The 24,988-nt window shown below is 41.9% G+C and overlaps 1 protein-coding gene across 2 annotated transcripts in view; it reads right to left on the bottom strand.

Moving 5' to 3' along the window:
- The window catches only part of LOC139576589 (piwi-like protein 2), a 30,513-nt gene extending 20,183 nt beyond the window's left edge, over window positions 1-10,330 (bottom strand). Inside the window, exons 1-10 of one of the 2 annotated variants that reach the window (XM_071402852.1) lie at window positions 10,235-10,330; window positions 8,919-9,420; window positions 8,612-8,714; window positions 5,011-5,125; window positions 4,346-4,525; window positions 4,026-4,136; window positions 3,771-3,888; window positions 3,381-3,505; window positions 870-950; window positions 656-769 (exon numbers count right to left, since the gene is read on the bottom strand). In XM_071402852.1, coding sequence (XP_071258953.1) covers window positions 656-769; window positions 870-950; window positions 3,381-3,505; window positions 3,771-3,888; window positions 4,026-4,136; window positions 4,346-4,525; window positions 5,011-5,125; window positions 8,612-8,714; window positions 8,919-9,392 — 1,421 coding nt within the window. In that variant the 5' untranslated portion in view covers window positions 9,393-9,420; window positions 10,235-10,330. Of the gene's footprint in view, window positions 1-655; window positions 770-869; window positions 951-3,380; window positions 3,506-3,770; window positions 3,889-4,025; window positions 4,137-4,345; window positions 4,526-5,010; window positions 5,126-8,611; window positions 8,715-8,918; window positions 9,421-10,190 lie in introns of both variants that reach the window. The other variant, XM_071402851.1, reaches the window with a different exon arrangement.
- Between the last annotated feature and the right edge of the window lie 14,658 nt (window positions 10,331-24,988).

Below are 24,988 nucleotides of genomic sequence, written 5' to 3'. Positions count from 1 at the left end.
GACAGAACTGAAAAAGTGTGTGCGAGAAAGGAGGCCTACAAACCTGACTCAGTTACACCAGCTCTGTCAGGACGAATGGGCCAAATTTCACCCAACTTATTGTGGAAAGCTTGTGGAAGGCTACCCGAAACATTTGACCCAAGTTAAACAATTTAAAGGCAATGCTACCAAATACAAATTGAGTGTATGTAAACTTCTGACCCACTGGGAATGTGATGAAATAAATAAAAGCTGAATTAAATAATTCTCTACTATTATTCTGACATTTCACATTCTTAAAATAAAGTGGTGATCCTAACTGACCTAAAACAGGGAATTTTTACTAGGATTAAATGTCAGGAATTGTGAAAAACTGAGTTCAAATGTATTTGGCTAAGGTGTATGTAAACTTCCGACTTCAACTGTACATGGTGTATCAATGAATATGCTATTTGTAAATATCTCTATGACCAGCGTAAGAATATGGCCTGTTTAAATTTTTATGAACTCATCACGTACTGTAGACAGTGCATCATGTGGACATACACACCATGTGAACAAATAGCTGGCAAGAGAAGAGATTTATCATGCATATTTTAGAGTATCACAAAAGTTAGTAAGTTACGTAATGCAACAATGTTTCTATGTGGTGTAAGGTGCACTGAAATAATCTCACATGCAGTCGAGGACAGAGTCATTTCGCAGCACTTTGTGGGACACATCCACCTGGAGGTACAGGCCTCCATCAGTGTGCTTTATGCACGTTGAGTAACCTGGCCACACCTGCAACCTAGGATAACAGAAGACAGAAACCAAGGGGCTTGAGTCAGCTGCTATGATCATTGAGATTTCAATTGGAGTATAATTTCTAATCTAATCTAATTACTTACCGATGCTTTCCAAGTACGACTGCGCTTTTTGGATCGTAATGATTCCGCCCCACAAGCTTCAGTCCCAGGATCCTCATTACCCTTGACAACACACATGGGGAGAACAATGTCTTGTTGCACCAGACAAATGTAACATTTGGTAAAGCCAGCAAGACGTTTTTTGGGGGGGGATTTTATGTTTTGTTTTTTCAAAAATATAAAACGCAACATGCAAAGATTTTAATGAGTTGCAGTTCATATAAGGAAATCAATCAATTTAAATAAATTCATTAGGCCCTAATCTACGGATTTCACATAACTGGGAATACAGATATGCATATTTTGGTCACAGATACACTGTATGGCCAAAACGATGTGGACACCCTTCATATTAGTGGATTCGGCTATTTCAGACACCCCCGTTGCTGACAGGTGTATAAAATCGAGCACACAGCCATGCAATCTCCATAGACAAACACTGGCAGTAGAATGGCCTTGCTGAAGAGTTCAGTGACTTTCAAAGTGGCACTGTCATAGGATGCCTCCTTTCCAACAAGTCAGTTCATCCAATTTCTGCCCTGCTAGAGCTTCCCCGGTCAACTGTAAGTGCTTTTATTGTGAAGTGGAAACATCTAGGAGCAACAACAGCTCAGCAGAGAAGTAGTAGGCCACACAAGCTCACAGAACGGGAACGCAGAGTGCTGATGCATGTAAAAAAATGTCTGGCCTCGGATGCAACACTCACTACAGAGTTCCAAACTGCCTCTGGAAGCAACGTCAGCACAAGAACTGTTGGTCAGACGCTTCATGAAATAGGTTTCCATAGCCGAGCAGCCCACACAAGCCTAAGACCATCATGGGCAATGCCAAGCGTTGGCTGGAATGGTGTAAAGATTGCGGTCATTGGACTCTGGAGCAGTGGAAACGCGTTCTCTGGTGTGATGAATCACGCTTCACCATCTGGCAGTCCAACAGACAAATCTGGGTTTGGCGGATGACAGGAGAACGCTAACTGCCTGAATGCATAGTGCCAACTGTAAAGTTCGGTGGTGGAGGAATAATGGTCTGGGGGTGTTTTTCATGTTTCGGGCTAGGCCCCTTAGTTCCAGTGAAGGGAAATCTTAACGCTACAGCATACAATAACATTCTAGACAATTCTGTGCTTCCAACTTTGTTGCAACAGTTTGGGAAAGGCCCGTTCCTGTTTCAGCATGACAACGTCTCCGTGCACAAAGCGAGGTCCATCCAAAAATAGTTGTCGAGATCAGTGTGAAAACTTGACTGGCCTGCACAGAGCCCTGACCTCAACCCTTTCGAACACCTTTGGGATGAACGCCGACTGCAAGCCAGGCCTAATCGCCCAACATCAGTGTCCAACCTCACGAATGCGTGACAACTCCTTTTCAAAGAGTGGATCAGGCTGTTGATTGTGGCCTGTGGAATGTTGTCCCACTCCTTTTCAATGGCTGTGACACGCTCTCGTACACGTCGATCCAGAGTATCCCAAACATGCTCAACGGGTGACATGTCTGGTGAGTATGCAGGCCATGGAAGAACTGGAACATTTTCAGCTTCTAAGAATTGTGTAACATCACCTCATGCTGAAACATGAGGTGATGGTGGCACAACAATGGGCCTCAAGATCTCTTCACGGTATCTCTGTGCATTCAAATTGCCATTTATAAAATGCCATTGTGCTCATTGTCCGTAGCTTATGGCTACCCATACCATAACCCCACCGCCACCATGGGGCACTCTGTTCCCAACGTTGGCATCAGCAAACCGCTCGCCCACACAACGACGGTTGGACGTACTGCCAAATTCTCTAAAACAAAGTTGGAGGCAGCTTCTGGTAGAGAAATTAACATTAAATTCTCTGGCAACAGCTATGGTGGACATTACTGCTGTCAGCATGCCAATCGCACGCTCCCTCAAAACCTGGCATCTGAGTTGAGATAAAAACGGCAAATTATAGAGCGGCCTTTTGTCTCCAGCAAAATGTGCCCCTGTGCAATGATCATGCTGTTTAATCAGCTTCACGTTGCATTTATATTCTTGTTCAGTGTATAATTCGCTACTTCAGTGAAAAATCTTTAGGATTTAGGGGGAAATGGAACGTTTTAAAAGAAGTCTGGTTTTCTGTGTAAAACAGCTGAAGCTTCTCAATAAAGCATGTTATTGCATGAAGCTATCAAGCACGCACAATAGATAATAGATTAGCTCATTACTGACAATATGGCTTCACTAAGGCCAGCTTAGCGCAGAGAACTTCCCTCATAAGACCACAGGCCTTTTGTTGAAAAACACCCCCAATTTATAGTGAAAATGTCAATTAGTGGTAGGCAATTAGCGGTTTATATTGCAGCACCAGTGTGTTATTATTAGATTCAAAATGGAAGCCAACAGAAAAACAGCAGGGACTACACAAACTTGTCCAATAAGAAACATTGTTTTCCATTGTAAAATATTTTGCTACAGTGTGCCCTAATGATGGCTAAGTTTTACCCTAATGAATAAGGACGGCCCTGTTACCTTCTCAGCACCACGTTGTAGAAGGGGATACACAGGTCAGAGTTGGGTGGTAGGATCTTAGTCATCTGGACCTTGATGTCAACCTCCTGGTTGTCAGTTCGTCTCACACTCTTTAGGTGAACCACCTGTATGGAGGAAAGATTAACATCACAACATGGGGCACAGAGGAGAAGATAGCTAAAGACAGGAGTTTAGCTACCCTATGTGCCACATCGGTATTGCGCGTTAATGTTGGGTGTAGTTGCATGAAGACACATTTAAAACAGTATAGTTACTATAACTCAAATGCGTAAGCAACTGTTCCCGTTTTGTGTATTTACAAGTATAAGCCAATTATTTGCACATCTATAGTCACAGACACAGTAGGCCAGACAGAGAAAAGTGACATACCTCTTCCATCTTCACAGGGAGATAGAGAATTGAGCCGTCAAAAGCAACAACCTCCCCAGTGGTGGGGCGATGGTCCTTCATCATGCCAAATCGCATACCCATCGACTCCACATTAGGACTGAAAAGTGGGACAAAATGTAATAAGTTACTCCTTTTTAACAGACCAAATGATATTCCCAGAGCAGATATTTTACACAGGAATGCTGCATTAAATATGAATTCAGCTAACACTTTTCTCTTAATACATGTACTTACGTGAAAGTGACATGGTACTGATAGACTGCCTCATTCCTGCAGTGAATGGTGATGTGGTTTGAGCCTATGGGCAATGGCGTTCCTTTGGTACCAGTCTTGTGTAATGTTTCACTGCAAAGGGAGAGGAAATAACCTTTCAATGAATAGGCCTAACAATAGTTATAGTCCTCATAAAACAATTCATAATTGACCTAAATACATTTCTGCATTATTTGACTGCCTTCAACAACAGTAACATCCTTTTAAGCAACATAATTTACTTCATAATAGATGGTTTCATTACATGGTTTTACAAATAATGGTACTTTGATGGTACTTACCAGGTGTCCTCCATCTTAAGTTCTCCCTTAGTTTGAGAGCAACCTGGAGTCATATGAGCCTCTTTGGGTGGGGATGGAGGGAGAGTAGGGGGCACAGTGGGTCCCCTCCCAGTACCCAAGGGGGGCATCGATGCTCGTCCCATTCCCACCATCTGAGATGGTACACCTCGGCCAAGGAAGCTGCAGACAGAAACAGACGCATTACAAGTTCTTGATCGATTTTTTAAATTTTTAATTCCCATCCATAAGTGTGTTAAATAATATATAGAAGAAAAAAAAGCGTTTCACCATAAATAATGAGATCTGTTATCGAATCAATCTTACTGCTCATCTATTTGTCTGAAGAAAAAAATTCTCAATTTTCATTATCTGGCCTAGTTGTCTTTGAATTATCAGGAACGAACCTTGAAAATGAGTCACACCGAAAAGTGGAAGTCTGATTACCTCCACAATAACAATGGATAATTCAATAATAATTTGAAATGAGGGGCATATACTGAAGAGGATGGGGATATGTGAGAGGGACCTGTGTATGTGCACAGCATGAATGATGCATTCTAGAAGCATTACTGCCAGGCCCCTAAAGACCTTAGTAGCATGGAGGAATTGGCCTGCTTTAGCCACAGGTTAAGCCGCAGGGTTTGAGCTCATCACCTCCTTCTCACCTGTTACCTTGGCCCATCATGTCCTCAGGGAATCTGTCTCCACCCGGGCCGGGGACTGCTACTGCTCCAACAGGGGCTGTCTGTGGTTGGAGCTCTGCTCCAAAAGCACCCCTCCCTGCGCCAAACACCAGAGAAAAACACACAAGAAGATTCAGTGGATTCATCCTCAAGGCCTCAGTTGGAGCATAAGGAAATCAAGCAACCTCCCTAAATATTTTAAAGCTCAAATTACTATTTGATTCTGTCTACATTTTGACAGTGCTCAGAACTTAGAGGCTATGTTGGATAAGGCAAATCTATTTATTGCGTAACAAAAATGGTTCAACTTTAGTGCATCAGAGTTAGGGCGATTAATGCGAATTTATGTTTTTGAGCATTATTCCAAATTCCTATTTTTCGTTTTTATTAGTGTTTATGTCCACTTGTTCTCATATCCTTTTGGAATTGTCTCCTTTGCTGCATGCACCTTCCCATTTACACCAGAGATCTGTATATAAAGATGAGATGCACTTGTCTCCACCCTAACAATGGGAAAGGATGTCCTTAAGGCGGGGAGCCAAGCGAAAGCTAAGGTCCAAAATAAGCCCATAGAAACGCATTTGGCTTATTTTGGACAGATTTTAGCACTCTCGCCTCACCTCTTCCTCTGGTTTACACACACACACACCAAGCCCCTCCCCCTGCCACTCACACCACCAAAATTGAGAGATCACATTTTCCTCTCTGAAAAGCGGTTTCAACTCGCTATTTGCATTTGAGGTTTGGTCGAACAGAAATTGGTTATATGGACACCAAAACACATTGAGACATTATTTTACTATAATAGAGGCGAAGTTAACTTTTCTAACAATACTTTTTTTTGTGCCTCAACTACTCAAATTGCACGCAGAGCAGACACTATGAAAACAAGAGTATCAATGGACATTGATTCTGGTAAATGAATGTAGTTTGTCGCACGCGGCATTGGGGTACCACATACTGCTAGCAGCATTTTAGCCAAAGACTTATAGTAGCTGTCTAGTCTGTTTTATAAATGTGCAATAAGCATAAAACAATTATATAAGGATTTGGCAACTCGTTCTCATTCTGAGAAATAAGGTACGCCACTTGATTTCAACATCTAAACAAAGTGGACAGGCTAACATGCTTTGCAAATAGTTGGCGACAGAGAAGAGTGTGCACATAACAATTCAACTGTTCAACCTTGGTATCTAGCAAATAGATCCAAGTTGGCTAAACTTGAAATAAAGATTATCTGGCTAATCACTAGCACATGGGCTTGAGAGATTGCTGATGAGACCTGTGTTACTTTTCTATAGCTTAATGCCTGCTACAAGAACATAGCCATTATTGGTGAATGTGCATTATGCATGGTTCTAGTTACATTTGTAACAAAAGGGCATTTTCATTAACTTGACAGATCAGTGATTATTGCAACAAAAAAAGCAGTTTGAACTATTTTGATAAAATGATTATGGTTGTGGCAGGCTTATACACTACATGACAAAAAAGTATGTAGGCACCTGCTCGTCGAACATCTCATTCCAAAATCATGGGCATTAATATAGAGTTGGTCCCACCTTCGCTGCTATAACAGCCTACAATCTTCAGGGAAGGCTTTCCACTAGATGTTAGAACATTGCTGCAGGGACTTGCTTCCATTCAGCCACAAGAGCATTAGTGAGGTCGGGCACTGATGTTGGGTGATTAGGCCCGACTCGCAGTCAGTGTTCTAATTCATCCCAAAAGGTGTTCATTGTATGCTGTAGCGTTAAGATTTCCCTTCACTGGAACTAAGGGGCCTAGTCCGAAACATGAAAAACAGCCCTACCAAACTTTACAGTTGGCACTATGCATTCGGGCAGATAGCATTCTCCTGGCATCCGCCAAACCCAGTCCCTCAGACTGCCAGATGGTGAAGCATGATTCATCACGCCAGAGAACGCGTTTCCACTGCTCCAGAGTCCAATGACGGCAAGCTTTACACCACTCCAGCCGAAGCTTTGCATTGCGCATGGTAATCTTAGGCTTGGGTGCGGCTGCACGGCCATGGAAACCCATTTCATAAAGCTCCTGACGAACAGTGCTGACGTTGCTTCGAGAAACAGTTTGGAAGTTGGTAGTGTGGGTTGCAACCGAGGAGACTATTTTTACATGCTTCAGCACTTAGCAGTCCCGTTCTGTGAGCTTGTGTGGCCTACCACTTCGTAGCTGAGCCGTTGTTGCGCCTAGACTTTTCCACTTCACAATAACAGCACTTACATAGTGACCTCACCCCCCGCGTTACATGCGTGAGCGTTGCAAAATAAATGTACACTTACATGTTATTCAATAATTTCATACAAACTGCTCTCGCGCACCAACGAGCGTCTGCATAGCAAAGCTCTAAAATAGAACTTGGTTCTATTTTTTACACTTGACGCGCTGCAAGTCCCACCTCTCCCATCTCCTCATTGGTTTTTAGGAGCATACACCATGTGGGTGATTGAAATATGAACTGCGGTCCACACTCCAGTCGGTGGTGTTAATGCACCTGAAAGTCGGTTGTCAACCGCCATATAAAGTCCAAAGAAGAAGAGTGAAGGAGGAGAGATTACTAGAAACTAACTCGGTTTATCCTTTTATCTGTGGATTAATTGTCGGAGTAGAGGACCTTGTGTATTTCAGGTAAAATAACCCAATGTTTATAACCCAGGACAAATTAGCTAGCACCTGCAAGCTAGCTAGCTAAATGGCGATGAATGTTTAATGTGTTTCGACAAATTAATATAGTTGGTTCAGAGTCCGTTTTGATATTTCAACCTGCGTCTTCTGCTTGCATCTGGTGTGGATGGACAAAATCAACATGCGCACGTGGATGCATGCGCCCTGTCTAGTCAGAATGTGACAGTTGACCGGGGCAGCTCTAGCAGTGCAGAAATTTGTGAAAAACTGACTTGTTGGAAAGGTGGCATCCTATGACAGTGCCACATTGAAAGTCACTGAACTCTTCAGTAAGGTCATTGTACTGCCAATGTTTTTCTATGGAGATTTCATGGCTATGTGCTCGATTTTATACAACTGTCAGCAACAGGTGTTGCTGAAATAACCAAATCCACTCATTTGAAGGGGTGTCCAAATACTTTTGTATATATAGTGTATTTAGCTTAGGTATAGCTTCACAAGCCCTGAATTAATTTGATTATTTCTGACTGTTTGAAATGCAGTGTATTTTACCTTTAAATTGTACAACACTTATTTAGAGATTATTTTTTTTAAATCTAGATATATCGTGAATCGCCCATATGTTAGGGGGGGAAAAGGATGATTTTTAGGCCATATTGCCCAGCCCTAATCAGAGTGCATCAATATGATGGATTTCCAATGTTCTAATTTATTAAATGTAAAGGCCAACCATTAATCTTAACCCATGCCATTTGAGCTGGAGGGGAACACGTGATACTCTTCCCAGTTAGTTTGATCCAGTATGCCTTCATCTATGGGCTATGTACCAAATGGCAACCTATTTCCTATGTAGTGCACTACTTTTGACTAGGGCCTATAGGGAATGGGGTGCCATTTGGAATATAAACCTAGTTTTCATAAACTCAAGATTACTCACCCACTGGCAGCCCTCCCCTGCCCCAGGTCTTTGAGGGATCGATCCCCATGCCTCTGAACATGGACACCAGCGACGACCCCTGGCCTTGGGTGGGCATGTCCACCTGCCAATTACAATATTGTTACAAGAACTATGAGAAAAAAAGAACTTGGCTAAAAAAAATTAACAATTTAAAATACTTAATCTGCCCTTGATTGAACTTGCATGGAACTAATAGACTAGTCCTATAAGTGCAAACCCCCTTGAACCCTGGTCTGGGTAGAAGTTAGGAGAAAGACTTTACAACCCCAAGGAACACAACACAAACCTGTTTGGCTACTACTTCCTCTTCTGCCTGCAGACTTGGCATCTCTTCAGGCAAGTCTTGCGTTGCGAGCTGACCTGGAGTGGCTTGTCCAGGGTGAGGCCCCAAACCAAGAAGGGGTTCCCCTCTTGCCACACCTACGGTCGGATCAGCTGTCGAGAGAAGCCACCCTCTAGTGCGGCTAATCCCACCATCTTCTGATGTAGGCATGGGTATCCCCCTGGCAAAGCCAATGGAGGGATCGCTCACTGGGAAGGGCACTCCTCTCCCGTACTGCATAAGCAGTGTATCACCAGCGGTGGTGAAACCCCTGGCTCGTCCTAAGCCAGCAGACCCATCTGCTGCAAACATAAGACCTCTGGCCCGTCCTATTGCTGGTTCATCTGACCGCAGTCCTCGACCCCATGCTTGCTGCTGCAGCCAAGGAATGCGGGTTGTACCAGGGAGGCCTGGGAAACAAGGCTTCTTTGGATCCATTCCAGCTAGCTCCTCTCACATGCAATGCCTGTAGTGCAAATGCAAAGGCTTATTGGCAAGGGGAATTGTGTAAACTTGCTACACCATGTGAATGCTCCAGATGGCATGTCATTTGTATTTAGTCATAATGAAAGAACTAGCTACTTTGTTAGTATCAAAACATTTATGATACATGTATTGACGGGGCAAGACAGGGAGCATATTGCCGAGTGTACCTAACTCAGACGGAGAACCACCTGAGTTGACTATACCTCTGAGTTGAGTACAATCAGCAAGGTGCAGACACCATTATTGTTAATGTCAGGTCAAACGTCGTAATGCCAATCTCGACGCTTGCGCAAGCGGTTTCAGCCAAGAGCTGTAATCATTACGCCGATTTTGTTGCAAAACGTTTCGCAACAGACACCGTATACACAAGTTACTGTTTCCATAATGAATACACCCCAGTTGGGAATAAGCTAGTTACCTGCCTGCATATTTTCTCCCTAAAATGTACGAGACTAATAGCTACTTGCTAGAATAGATGGTTACATTTCACACCAAATGTATATTAAATATTGCAATAGCTAGCAATGTATGTTTTAGCAAAAGCGAATGAATGTTAACAGGTTCGACATTAGCTAGCTAACTTTAGCTAGTTAGCGTGCTTGCTTTTGATTACAAGCAAATGCACCAGGGGAAAAACGGGAGCCGAGAGATAAACATTTTTAGGAACGTAAATGCACATTTCGTTGCGTCGTACGTTCTTTACAATTCAAATATAACTCCAAATCTTATTTTTCATCAACTTATACTGACTTTACATGCGTATGGAGCACTTTCTTCTCAACATTGGTACAGACCGTTTACCATCTGTAGTCAAAATTACCGGGAAAAGTTTGGCCACCTGGACACGCCCATGGTAATAAAGTATTGGTTAATCGAACAAATTTGTCAAAAGTGTATTGGCTCTCGAGAGCTGTCAGTAACCAGGTTTCCGTCAAACCTTTTTATGGAGTAAAGTAGACTAAATGTCGGATACAACATTTCATGACCGGCTGATGGATGGAAATTAACATTTTCCGGTAAATTTTCCAAATGTCAACAAATCAAAATACGCTAGACAAGGTGGGATATTTTTGTGTCGGTAAAATGAATTATGCGAGAAATATCGGCGGAAACGCTTTTATGCACAAATATTTACAAAATAACCATCAAATCAGATCATATCGTAGTAAACTTGGGAGTCACACGATAACATTTGTGATTGTGTGGTCCACACTAGGACTTTACGGGAAAACATGCAGTTTAGGCCTGTGGATTACTTCACAGGGTGATGAAAGTGCAAGGTTGAGTTTGATGCTTTTTGGAGTAAATATCGAGGGTATTATTCTGGTGACATGATAATCAATGCTTGGCTGCCGTTGGACAAATTAAAATAATCTCGCTTCTTTGTCCATAATAATATGAAATATTATCATGTAGTCTATAAGTGCGCTCTAGCCAACAACGCTAGCCCAAAAAGAGTTGAGTTGAAAAAGCGATGGGAGCCCATTTAATTTGTATTTTTTATTCGGTACCTGGTCATTTAAAAGCAAAATGTATTTTTATATGCACTATGTCATCATGCACAGCCTTTAATCTTCAACAAGTCAATTTGATGGAAACATCTCTGGTGGGAAAATGCGCATGATTATATGCCGATTTTAGAATATTTGCATAAAATTCTGTCAGCAATTGGATGGAAACCTAGCTAGTCTGACAAAATACAAGTGAATAAAATAAATATATATATATATATATGTGTGTAAGAAAATTATGATGCAATATTTTATTTGACAGCATACATTTCCACAAATGATGCTGTAAAAATGTTATCTATTTTACATGATTTTGTAGAAGATGCTATAGACAATTCTAAACATGCCCATCATTGCCATGACCTGTAAGACAGTTGTTTTGCATGCATCAATGCTAATCATCAGTCAGACTTACCATTGACTTTGAAGGTTATATAGTATGGTTATAGGCTACAGTAGCAAGTCGTTTTTATTTGTTTCTCTGAATGTATAAACTCACTAGAGGGGACCTGAGTCAAGTAAAACGTTTTGTCTTGTGACTTGTCATTGCGGTCCTCTAAATCTTCTGATGCTGCTGCTGGATGATAACAGAATAGAATATATGCCTAGGTAAATAAAGGTTAGAAAGATATCACCGAAATCAGCAGCACAAATCACTTGAATGGAAGATGGAAGGTGGGCCTGCTGTTTGGATTACAGTTCCTTCATACTTTTGATAGCTGTACACAAGGGGCTGTGAGAGATTTGCTTGATGTGTTGCAACGAGATAAAATTGAACATACCCTGTGTTGCAGGCAGTTGCCATTTTTTGAGTAGTAAATATAATTGATAATATGTGGTCACACATGGTAACTGAAATATGGTAGTCACGCGCGATATCTCAATTGGCCCATATTGATGAAAAGCAATATCTTTAGGGCCTGTACATGTTCCATATTATCAGGCAGGTGTTCTATTTTTGCAAAAGCATTAGCACCTGTAGCCTGATGCAGCATCGTGACTACATGGCTGGAGCATGGGGTTGCTCCTCTGCATTGTTTACCACAATTAGCTAGTTCACAGACACTGAATATGATCTTGTTGCTTATTTAATGTCCTAAAAAACTACCACGGGCACTAATAAAATGATGTGATTTTGTGTTCGTAAATACAGTGTAATTGTGTGAATTTTACAGTGAATGTAGGCCTACCGTTTATGCATTCGAATGGCCGACGCGCTTCCCGCGGTTACTTTTTTATTGTCATGCAAGACACTCAAGATTATAAAGCGCTGCCTATTGCGCAAAAGTTGGGAAATAAATCACACAGCACTGAAAAGCTGGGATGCTGTTCTTTTAAATAATTGCCATCAAAACTGTTATATTTTCCAGAGATTGCGTTTAGGAATGTTGCGCAGTGACTAGGCCTATTAGAACACATTTCTTTCCACTCAGCTGTGTGTGGAGTTGCGTGAGCTTGTCCCCCCAACAGTTGATATTCAGTTTATAAATAAAGGACCTAGCTCATGAACACCTTTGGGAATGAATCTGTTTTTTAAACAGTTATATAGGCCTATATAGAATAGCATTGTTATAATATTAATTTTGTATTTAACCAACAAGTAATTTGTGTAATAATGGTCATGTCTTGACAAGCAAACATCTCCATAGTGTAAGCCTACGTAAACGTAGCCGCGGGAAGAAATCTTGATTAACTGGTCCGGTGAGCTCCGCAGATATTGCCGAGCAAGTGGGCAGCCCTTCAATCTCTTTAGCTAATCCACTCCCTGTACTCCATGTCATGTGCCAAAGAAAAAACGCCACCTGCTGGAGAAAATAGATTTTGGGCCCAATTATCCTTCTCGCTTCGCCTATTCCTCTCTGGTGTGACGCACAAGTTATGTTAGCCCAATCTACTGTACAAGAGGGATGCTGTGTCCTGACAAGTGTAATTTTGGGCAACATTTCAAAAAAAGATAAGGGAGCAAGATAGTTCAAACTTGGCAACATGACACCACTCACTGGAAGAACTGTTGCATGCTAAAGTTTGACATGAAACAAATAGTTTCATAGTGCTTCGCAAGTCATATCTTCTGGCTCCAGGAACCTATGAACACTTCATTTTCCTCTATTGAGTGGATGGAGATTATAAAAGGGCAGCCTTTATTGTGAATGTTTAGGTCGTGATAGCAGACCCTTAAGTTGAACTCCGAAAGATGGCGGAGGTAGACGTTTCCCATAAGCACAAGGGGGGACCAGTATGAGAAAAGTATGAAAATATATGGTCTCAGTACTGTAAGTCGGTCTGGATAAGAGCGTTTGCTAAATTACAAAAATCTAGTGTTAAAGGGATAATTCAGGATTTTTGCAATCAGATGAACTTGTGGATACCATTTGTATGTCTCTGCGTGCATTTTGAAGGAATTTGCATTAGCGCAATGACTGGAAGTCTATGGTAACTGGTAGATAACAGACTTCTAGTCATTGCGATAAAGCTAGTTAACACTGGCTTGTGAAACTACCTCTAACTTCCTTCATACTTGATGCAGAGATAAAATTGGTATCCATGAGCTCATCCTACTCTGGTTTCATTGCCAAAATCCCGAAGTATCCCTTTAAGGGTAAGCAGAACATTTTCGACCAACCTTTACTTGACAATACTTCTTCAATTCACAACTTAGAAGCCACTGCTGTCTTCTAAACTTCCATGGCTAGTTGCAGGTGGTTCGTTGGAATTTAGAAAAGGCTCCGTTATTAAATTAAATAAATGTTTCGCTCCATTAAGTCATCTAAAAATGTGTACACCGCCATCTTGTCTATTTCAAATCTTCTCTCATTGATCGAGATAGGTGGGTGCCCACTCCAAAGTGCTGCATGTCATGAGCGTGACTCAAAAATCAAGCGTTGCGATAAGTGACACGTCTCAATCGATGAGAGAAGATTTGAAATAGACAACATGGCGGCATACACATTGTTGGTTTACTTAACACCACCTATGTATCCATGGCTATCCACCAGCTGGAACAGCTAGTAATGTCGCACTAGTCATTGATTTATTAGCTACCCTATACCTTACTCTGACAAAACAGAGTAAGGTATGTTGTTCCATTCTCTTCCATTCCAAGGCACCAACCGAGATTCAACACCATGTTACAACCAGCACTGAGCCCTCTGAAGTTACTGTCAGTAACACTACAGCATAACAGCTCAGCTTCTATGTTTCTAGGGGGACAGTTACTGCATGTCTCAGGAAAGAGGTCATGTCAGTAAGCTATAGCTACAATGAACAACATACACTGAACAAAAATAGTCAACGCAACATGCAACAATTTCAAAGATTTCACGGAGTTACAGTTCATATAAGGAAATCAGCCAATTGATTAAATTCATTTGTTCCTGATCTATGGATTTCACATGACTGGGAATACAGATATGCATCTGTTGGTCACAGATACCTTAAAAAAGGTAGGGGGTGTGGATCAGAAAACCAATCAGTATCTGGTGTGACCTCCATTTGCCTCGTGCAGCGCGACACATCTCCTTCGCATAGAGATTGTGGAATGTTGTCACACTCCTCTACAATAGCTGTGCGAAGTTGCTGGATATGGTTGGGAATGGAGTATGAAGGCGATGGAAGAACTGGGATTTTCAGCTTCTAGGAATTGTGTACAGATCATTGCGACATGGGGCCATGCATTATCATGCTGAAACATGAGGTGATGGCGGCGGATTAATGGCACAACAAAAGGCTTCAGGATCTCGTCACGATATCTCTGTGCATTCAAATTGCCATTGATATAAGAGACGAGAATGCAGATGAGCTTCTCTGAGAAGGTTTCTGACAGTTTGTGCAAAAATTATTCATTTGTGCAAATCCACAGTTTCATCAGCTGTCCAGTCTCAGACAATCCCGCATGTGAAGAAGCCGGATGTAGAGGTCCTGGGCTGGCATGGTTACACGTGGTCTGTGGTAGTGAGGCTGTGTCGCCAAATTCTCCAAAACAACATTGGAGGCGGCTTATGTTTAGTGAAATTAACATTACATTATTTGGCAACAGCTTCAGTGGAAATACCTCCAGTCAACATGTCAATTGCACACTCCCTCAAAACATGAGACATTTGTGGCATTGTATTGTGTGACAAAACTGCAATTTTTAGAGTGGCCTTTTATTGTCCCCAGCACAAGGTGCACCTGTCTATTGATCATGCTGTTTAATCAGAAATGCTCACTAACAGGGATGTAAACAAATTTATGCACAAAATTTTAGAGAAAATTTCTGGGATATTTTATTTCAGCTCATGAAACATGGGACCAACAATTTACATGTTGGATTTATATGATGTTTCTAGAGACAATATCTCTCTCATCACTCAATGCCTAGGTTTACCTCCACTGTATTCACATCCTACCATACCTTTGTCTGTACATTATACCTTGAAGCTATTTTATCGCCCCAGAAACCTGCTCCTTTTACTCTCTGTTCCGGACGTCCTAGACGGCCAATTTTCATAACTTTTAGCCATACCCTTATCCTACTCCTCCTCTGTTCCTCTGGCGATGTAGAGGTGAATCCAGGCCCTGCAGTGCCTAGCTCCACTTCTATTCCCCAGGCGCTCTCTTTTGATGACTTCTGTAACCGTAATAGCCTGTTACGGCTATTAACATTGTTAACATTAGAAGCCTCCTCCCTAAGTTTGTTTTATTCACTGCCTTAGCAAACTCTGCCAACCCGGATGTCCTAGCCGTGTCTGAATCCTGGTTTAGGAAGACCACCAAAAACTCTGAAATCTCCATCCCTAACTACAACATTTTCAGACAAGATAGAACGGCCAAAGGGGGCGGTGTTGCAATCTACTGCAGAGATAGCCTGCAGAGTTCTATCCTACTATCCAGGTCTGTACCCAAACAATTTTAACTTCTACTTTAAAAAATCCACCTCTCTAAAAATAAGTCTCTCACCGTTGCCACCTGCTATAGACCACCCTCTGCCCCCAGCTGTGCTCTGGACACCATATGTGAACTGATTGCCTCCCATCTATCTTCAGAGCTTGTGCTGCTAGGTGACCTAAACTGGGACATGCTTAACACCCCAGCCATCCTACAATCTAAGCTTGATGCCCTCAATCTCACACAAATTATCAATGAACCTACCAGGTACCACCCCAAAGCCGTAAACACGGGCACCCTCATAGATATCATCCTAACCAACTTGCCCTCTAAATACACCCGTGCTGTTTTCAACCAAGATCTCAGCGATCACTGCCTCATTGCCTGCATCCGTAATGGGTCAGCGGTCAAACGACCTCCAGTCATCACTTTCAAACGCTCCCTGAAACACTTCAGCGAGCAGGCCTTTCTAATCGACCTGGCCCGGGTATCCTGGAAGGATATTGACCTCATCCCGTCAGTAGAGGATGCCTGTTTGTTTTTTGGAATGCCTTCCTCACCATCTTAAATAAGCATGCCCCATTCAAGAAATGTAGAACCAGGAACAGATATAGCCCTTGGTTCTCTCCAGACCTGACTGCCCTTAACCAACACAAAAACATCATATGGCGTTCTGCATTAGCATCGAACAGCCCCCGTGATATGCAACTTTTCAGGGAAGTTAGAAACCAATATACACAGGCAGTTAGAAAAGCCAAGGCTAGCTTTTTCAAGCAGAAATTTGCTTCCTGCAACACAAACTCAAAAAAGTTCTGGGACACTGTAAAGTCCATGGAGAATAAGACCACCTCCTCCCAGCTGCCCAATGCACTGAGGATAGGAAACTCTGTCACCACCGATAAATCCACTATAATTGAGAATTTCAATAAGCATTTTTCTACGGCTGGCCATGCTTTCCACCTGGCTACCCCTACCCCGGTCAACAGCACTGCACCCCCCACAGCAACTCGCCCAAGCCTTCCCCATTTCTCCTTCTCCCAAATCCAGTCAGCTGATGTTCTGAAAGAGCTGCAAAATCTGGACCCCTACAAATCAGCCGGGCTAGAAAATCTGGACCCTTTCTTTTTAAAATATCTGCCGAAATTGTTGCAACCCCTATTACTAGCCTGTTCAACCTCTCTTTCGTGTCGTCTGAGATTCCCAAAGATTGGAAAGCAGCTGCGGTCATCCCCCTCTTCAAAGGGGGGGACACTCTTGACCGAAACTGCTACAGACCTATATCTATCCTATCCTGCCTTTCTAAGGTCTTCGAAGGCCAAGTCAACAAACAGATTACCGACCATTTCGAATCCCACCGCACCTTCTCCGCTATGCAATCTGGTTTCAGAGCTGGTCATGGGTGCACCTCAGCCACGCTCAAGGTCCTAAACAATATCTTAACCGCCATCGATAAGAAACAATACCGTGCAGCCATATTCATTGACCTGGCCAAGGCTTTCGACTCTGTCAATCACCACATCCTCATCGGCAGACTCAATAGCCTTGGTTTCTCAAATGATTGCCTCACCTCGTTCACCAACTACTTATCTGATAGAGTTCAGTGTGTCAAATCGGAGGGCCTGTTGTCCGGGCCTCTGGCAGTCTCTATGGGGGTGCCACAGGGTTCAATTCATGGACCGATTCTCTTCTCTGTATACATCAATGATGTCGCTCTTGCTGCTGGTGAGTCTCTGATCCACCTCTACGCAGACAACACCATTCTGTATACTTCTGGCCCTTCTTTGGACACTGTGTTAACTAACCTCCAGACGAGCTTCAATGCCATACAACTCTCCTTCCGTGGCCTCCAACTGCTCTTAAATACAAGTAAAACTAAATGCATGCTCTTCAACCGATCGATGCCTGCACCTGCCCGCCCGTCCAGCATCACTACTCAGGACGGTTCTGATTTAGAATATGTGGACAACTACAAATACCTAGGTGTCTGGTTAGACTGTAAACTCTCCTTCCAGATTCACATCAAACATCTCCAATCCAAAGTTAAATCTAGAATTGGCTTCCTATTTCGCAACAAAGCATCCTTCACTCATGCTGCCAAACATACCCTCGTAAATCTGACCATCCTACCGATCCTCGACTTCGGCGATGTCATTTACAAAATAGCCTCCAATACCCTACTCAATAAATTGGATGCAGTCTATCACAGTGCCATCCATTTTGTCACCAAAGCCCCATATACTATCCACCACTGCGACCTGTACGCTCTCGTTGGCTGGCCCTCGCTTCATACTCGTCGCCAAACCCACTGGCTCCAGGTCATCTACAAGACCCTGCTAGGTAAAGTCCCCCCTTATCTCAGCTCGCTGGTCACCATAGCAGCACCCACCTGTAGCACACGCTCCAGCAGGTATATCTCTCTGGTCACCCCCAAAGCCAATTCCTCCTTTGGCCGCCTCTCCTTCCAGTTCTCTGCTGCCATTGACTAGATCGAACTACAAAAATCTCTGAAACTGGTAACACTTATCTCCCTCACTAGCTTTAAGAACCAGCTGTCAGAGCAGCTCACAGATTACTGCACCTGTACATAGCCCATCTATAATTTAGCCCAAACAACTACCTTTTCCCCTACTGTATTTATTTATTTAGCTCCTTTGCACCGAATTATTTATATTTCTACTTTGCACATTCTTCCACTGCAAATCTCCCTTATCTCACCTCATTTGCTCACATTGTATATAGACTTATTTTTCTACTGTATTATTGACTGTATGTTTGTTTTACTCCATGTATAACTCTGTGTTATTGTATGTGTCGAACTGCTTTGCTTTATCTTGGCCAGGTCGCGGTTGTAAATGAGAACTTGTTCTCAACTTGCCTACCTGGTTAAATAAAGGTGAAATAAAAATAAATAAACAAAAAATATATTTTTGTTCAGTATATAAACAGCTAAAATCGATTTGGTACTGTCTGTTTGCAGTTATCAAGTGGGCCATACTTATTTCCCTCATAAGTGTTAAGAAAGTATTTACTACATGAAAACAATAAATAAATACAAATAAAAATGAAAAGAAATAAGAAAATAGAAAAACAACAATAAAATAACAGTAACAAATCAAATGTTATTTGTCACATGCGCCGAATACAAAGGTCTAGACCTTACCGTGAAATGCTTACTTACAAGCCCTTAACCAACAATCAAAAGTTAACACAATAAATGTACATAACAATAACGAGGCTGTGTACAGGGGTACAGGTTAGTCGAGGTAATTTGTAAAGTGACTATGCAGAGATAATAAACAGCGAGTAGCAGCACTGTAAAAACAAAGGGGGGGGGGGGGGTCAATGTAAATAGTCTGTGTGGCCATTTGATTAGTAGAAGCTGTTAAGGAGCCTTTTGGTCTAAGACTTGGCGCTCCGGGACCGCTTGGTAGCAGAGAGAACAGTCTATGACTTGGGTGACTGGAGTCTTTGATAATTCTTTGGCCTTCCTCTGACACAGCCTAGTATATAGGTCCAGGGTGTCTGGAAGCTTGGCCCCAGTGATGTACTGGGCTGTACGCACTAACCTCTGTAGCGCCTTAAGGTCAGATGCCGAGCAGTTGCCATACCAGGCTGTGATGCAACCGGTCAGAATGCTCTCGATGGTGCAGCTTTAGAACGTTTTCAGGATCTGGGGACCCATGACAAATCTTTTCAGTCTCCTGAGGGGGAAAGGTGTTTTCGTGTCCTCTTTAAAACTGTCTTGGTGTGTTTGGAAGATGATAGTTTGTTGGTGATTAGGCAAGTCAGTTAAGAATAAGTTCTTATTTACAATAACGGCCTACCCCGGCCAAACCCTAACCTGGACGACGCTGGGCCAATTGTGCGCCACCCTATGAGACTCCCAATCACAGCCGTTTGTGATACAGCCTGGAATCGAACCAGGGTCTGTTGTGACACCTCTAACACTGAGATGCAGTGCCTTAGACCACTGCGCCACTCGGGAGCCAGATGGGTTTAATGATCTTGCATACTTTGTAAATATTATCAAGCAACAAATGTAATCATTTGCAATCCTATCAGAAATCAATTCATCACCTATCCTGGACATTAGTCCAGTTAATTATTACCTTCAAGGAGATGAAGCTGTTGGACAGCCACAAACCACTGAATACAACTTTTATAATTACTCTGATTATTGGCATTCGTTATCATCATCATGTGATTGTTTCACATCCCCGAACCGTTTCCCCTGACAGATAATGTCTGGGGATTAAGGTCACAGAAACAAATAATCCTCAATTTACCAGCAACTAAATGAGATGAACAACGTTTATCTTCATCTCGCCTAGAATGAGCCAGCATAATCACACAAACTGTCCCACAGAATGTACAATCTGCTGTTAAACGAGAAGACAGCAGAGAAGGGAGCTCTGTGTTTGATTGGCCAGGACGCTTATAGCTATTTTTACCCTGTCAAAGTCTCAGTAGCTTGGGCAGACTGACTCCTATACGCATTTCTCCCAATTTAGTCACCTCCGATAACAAAATAATTCACTCTAATCTAGTATCACAAAAGGCAGAGTTTTAGGGAATTGCTGAATTACCTGGAGTCACAAAAAGAACAGAGATTGCTGGGCTGACTGATTGGCCACAAAGAGGGGCAAGGGTATGCTACACTTGTAAAACTCATGACAAGAGGCCCGTAATACAAAAATAAATACAAGATTTGTTTTCATGATTTCCTTGAACTTGTTTTGTCGACGGACTGTCTCAATGCCAAAGTGACATCCCAATCAGCAGCTACTATCTACAGTTAGTTTGAGCTGTCACTCACTGCATAAACTGGCGCTCTTGCATAAAATTCCACAGCAGGAGTGTTCCACCAGTCTCCCAGAACAGCTTAAATCCCATTTAATCACATCTACTTCTCCCCTCCTCTCGATTACAAGAGCCTGACTGGCTGCTGACAGGTTGTTTTCATAAGATCTCAATGCTTGTGCCCTCCCTGTTTTCCTGGGTAACAACGTGTACCACCGTTCCTTGGCATCCAAACCATTGATTAATAATAATAATTAATAATGTGCCTCATTGTAAGTGGGGCAATTTCAATGACAGTAGGGCTGGCCAAGCACTGTCACTAGACACTGTTGGTAATCTAATGCAACAATCATCATTACCAGCATGCCCATCAGACCCAGCAGTGGGTAATGACGAGCAAAGTCCTAGGCTGTGCTGGTGATCACATCCGGGGGAGAGACAGACAGCCCAGGCAGTGGTGGTATGTGGGAAGGAGCTGGCCTTCTCAAGGCCCAAAGGGGTTAACGTACCACAGCTGTTCCCTGGATGATGATGTGAACAGCCTGGGAAGCGCTCTATCCCTTATGTCCTGTCCACGCTGTCTGTCTCCCCCAGCATATTTCCAATGTTGAAAATAATATGTTTTAAACTCCAGTGGTTTTGACTGAATATTCCTCATCAGTTTATTTTTATTAACAGGTGCCCTCTGTTATGCCCAGGGGTGGCATAGAAGGAACCAGAAGGACTGTTTCTTGTCTGATCTGCAATGTCACTGTCCACAGATCATCTGCATGGGAAAATCAGGTCCTTTCCCATGTATTTAATAGAAAGCAAGATATCTTGTCTTTATTTGTTTTGTTTATTCTAATTCTAATCACCATGTACTTGACACCTCAAAACCAACACAACTAAAGATGGTCTTTATAAACAATCATGACCTGGCTTTGGCAGGATAATCAATTCCATGGAACAGAGAGAAAAAAATAACACTTTTATAGCTAATTTCCTGCAATTCTACACATTTTGCTATCAGGTGGAGAGAAATTGTTGTAGTTTTAAAACAAGTTTACTGCAATTCTACACAATTTGCCATGGGACAGGGAGAAGATTTAGCAATTTTATAACTCATTTCATGCAATTCTACTCATTTTGCCATGGGGCGGATAGGAAAAATAGCAGTTTTACAGCTATTTTCCTGCAATTCTACCCATATTGCCATAGTGTGGAGAGAAATGTTTTCAGTTTTTGGGCTAATTGAATGACTGTCAGTGTCTCACATAACTAGAGAAAAACTGCTGGTGCACAACCAAATTTTGTGTATTATACTATTCTAACTCTCAACAGTAAGTTGAGACCCTGACTGAGTTCCTAAAAATGTATATATAGATTTCCATGAAATGTGACTTATAATTAACTACAATATGAGTTAAATAGTTTTGCTTCCAAAAAATTAAGTATGTTAAAAGCAGCTTTTCAGCGTTAATATTTTTCTCTCAAAATGTTTGATTAGTATTATAAAACTGCACATCTTTCTCTCTGCCCCATGGCAAAATGTGTTGAAATGCCGGAAATAAATACAGTACCAGTCAAAAGTTTGGACACACCTACACATTCCAGGGTTTTTCTTTATTTGTACTGTTTTCTACATTGTAGAATAATAGTGAAGACATCAAAACTATGAAATAACACAAATGGAATTATGTAGTAACCAAAAAAGTGTTAAACAAATCAAATTATATTTTATATTTGAGATTCTTCAAATTAGCCACCCTTTGCCTTGATGACAGCTTTGCACAATCTTTGCATTCTCTCAACCAGCTTCATGAGGTAGTCACCTGGAATGCATTTCAATTAACAAGTGTGCCTTCTTAAAAGTTAATTTGTGGAATTTATTTTCTTCTTAATGCGTTTGAGACAATCAGTTGTGTTGTAACAAGGTAGGGGTGGTATGCAGAAGATAGCCCTATTTGGTAAAAGACCAAGTCCATATTATGGCAAAAACAGCTCAAATAAGCAATGAGAAACGACAGACCATCATTACTTTAAGACATTAAGGTCAGTCAATCCAGAACATTTCAAGAACTTTGAAAGTTTATTAAAGTGCAGTCGCAAAAACCATCAAACGCTAGGATGAAACTGGCCCTCATGAGGACCGCCACAGGAAAGGAAGACCCAGAGTTACCTCTGCTGCAGAGGATAAGTTCATTAGAGTGACCAGCCTCAGAAATTGCAGCACAAATAAATGCATCACAGAGTTCAAGTAACAGACACATATCAACATCAACTGTTCAGAGACTGCGTGAATCAGGCCTTCATGGTCCAATTTCTACAAAGAAACCACTACTAAAGGACACCAATAATAAGAAGACCGGTGGAAATCTGTCCTTTGGTCTGATGAGTCCAAATGTAAAATTTTTGGTTTCAACCGCCGTGTCTTTGTGAGACGCAGAGTAGGTGATCAGATGATCTCCGCATGTGTGGTTTCCACCGCATGGAGGAGGAGGTGCTTTGCTGTTGACACTGTCTGTGATTTATTTAGAATTCAAGGCACACTTAACCAGCATGGCAACCACAGCATTCTGCAGGGTATGCCATCCCATCTCGTTTGCGCTTAGCGGGACTATTATTTATTTTTCAACAGAACAATGATCCAAAACACATCTCCAGGCTGTGTAAGGGCTATTTGACCAAGAAGGAGAGTGATGGAGTGCTGCATCAGATGACCTGACCTCCACAATCACCCAACCTCAACCCAATTGAGATGGTTTGGGATGAGTGAAAGAAAAGTAGCCAACAAGTGCTCAGCATATGTGGGAACTCCTTCAAGACTGTTGGAAAAGCATTCCAGGTGAAGCTGGTTGAGAGAATGCCAAGAGTGTATAAAGCTGTCATCAAGGCATCAAGGGTGGCTACTTTTAAGAATCTCAAATATAAAATATATTTTGATTTGTTTAACACTTTTTTGGTTACTACATGATTCCATATGTGTTCTTTCATAGTTTTGATATCTTCACTATTATTATACAATGTAGTAAATAGTACAAATAAAGAAAAACCCTTGAATGAGTAGGTGTGTCCAATCTTTTGACTGGTACTGTATATATATATATATTTTTTTTTAATTGGGGCGTTGGGTGGCCTTCCACTTATCCTTCCACTTATACTGTTTTCAAAATACCCCTCAAAATACCACAAAAGAGGCATAATAAATCATGTCAAATTGTTGAATTAGGTGAAACGCATTTTAAAATAAAACAATAAAAAATCTGGGATACCCCACGGACCCGGTATACTGTTCTCCCCCCAAATATCTACACCACAATTTCGCCCTTGGCCCATCCTATATTAGACTAGTAGGGTACAAGGGGGTAACTTGTCCCCCTTAAGAACAATATCTAATTGCTGACACAGAAAAGCAACGTTTGGAGAAAAAGAATTGGTATGTGGATGAAGGTCATGCTTGGGTGAATAAACTATAAAGGGAAATAAATGGCTACAGTTTACACTTTTTCTGTTATTTCATGATATGCTGTTTTTAGAAAATTGGCTTTTTTTTTTAAAGTCCCGGGGTAACTGCCCCCGGGGTGCCAGTTATCCCAGTAGAAGATTATGACACAGGGTTTCACACAAGTGTGTTAAAATCCATTTCATCTGTTTAATTTATACATTCTCTAGTAATTAATGCTTAAAAGCTAAGTCTAGTTGTCTAATTTTAATTAATAAAATAAAATATGGGGGGGAAATGGTCTTGCACATGTCACCATTAATGTATGCACCATGAGGAGATTTGATGAAAAGTCTCTCTTTTTAACTCACCCGCACATTAATTTGCTTTGTTCTTTCTTAGTGGTTCCTTTTCCGTACAATACATTATGTACAAGTGCACTAAATATTATTTTAAAAATGCAAGACTTTAAATCCCAGCAGTCTTTAAAATGACATTCAGAAGCAAAAGGTTTTCGACAGTTGTTTTTAATTAATTAAAAAAACATATTCATTGGAATATCAGAGTGCATGCACCCGCCCTGCCACAGGAGTCGCAAGAGCGCGATGGGACAAGGACATCCCGGCTGGCCAAACCCTCCCCTAAACCGGACAACGCTGGGCCAATTGTGCATCGCCTCGTGCGTCTCCCGGTCACGGCCGGCTACGACACAGCCCAGGATCGAACCCGGATCTGTAGTGACAACAAAAGTTGTGATGACACAGAGGACATTCTTTGTTGAGCAAGAGCAGTGGCAGCCACGGAAAGTTTTGGAATAAATAATTTGGTGACATCTTGTGGTCTTAAAGTGAACTACAGAGTGGGCAGTTACCCCAGGGGGCTAGTTACCCACTAGTACCCTACATTGATGTCCTCAATTTGAACCAGTGTAGACCTACTGTCCTAAA

This window comes from Salvelinus alpinus, chromosome 5 (assembly GCF_045679555.1).
Source record: "Salvelinus alpinus chromosome 5, SLU_Salpinus.1, whole genome shotgun sequence".
In the NCBI taxonomy this organism is placed as follows: Eukaryota; Metazoa; Chordata; class Actinopteri; order Salmoniformes; family Salmonidae; genus Salvelinus; species Salvelinus alpinus.
The sequence above is the reverse complement of the archived record's forward strand: the minus strand, read 5'-3'. Positions and strand labels throughout refer to the sequence as shown.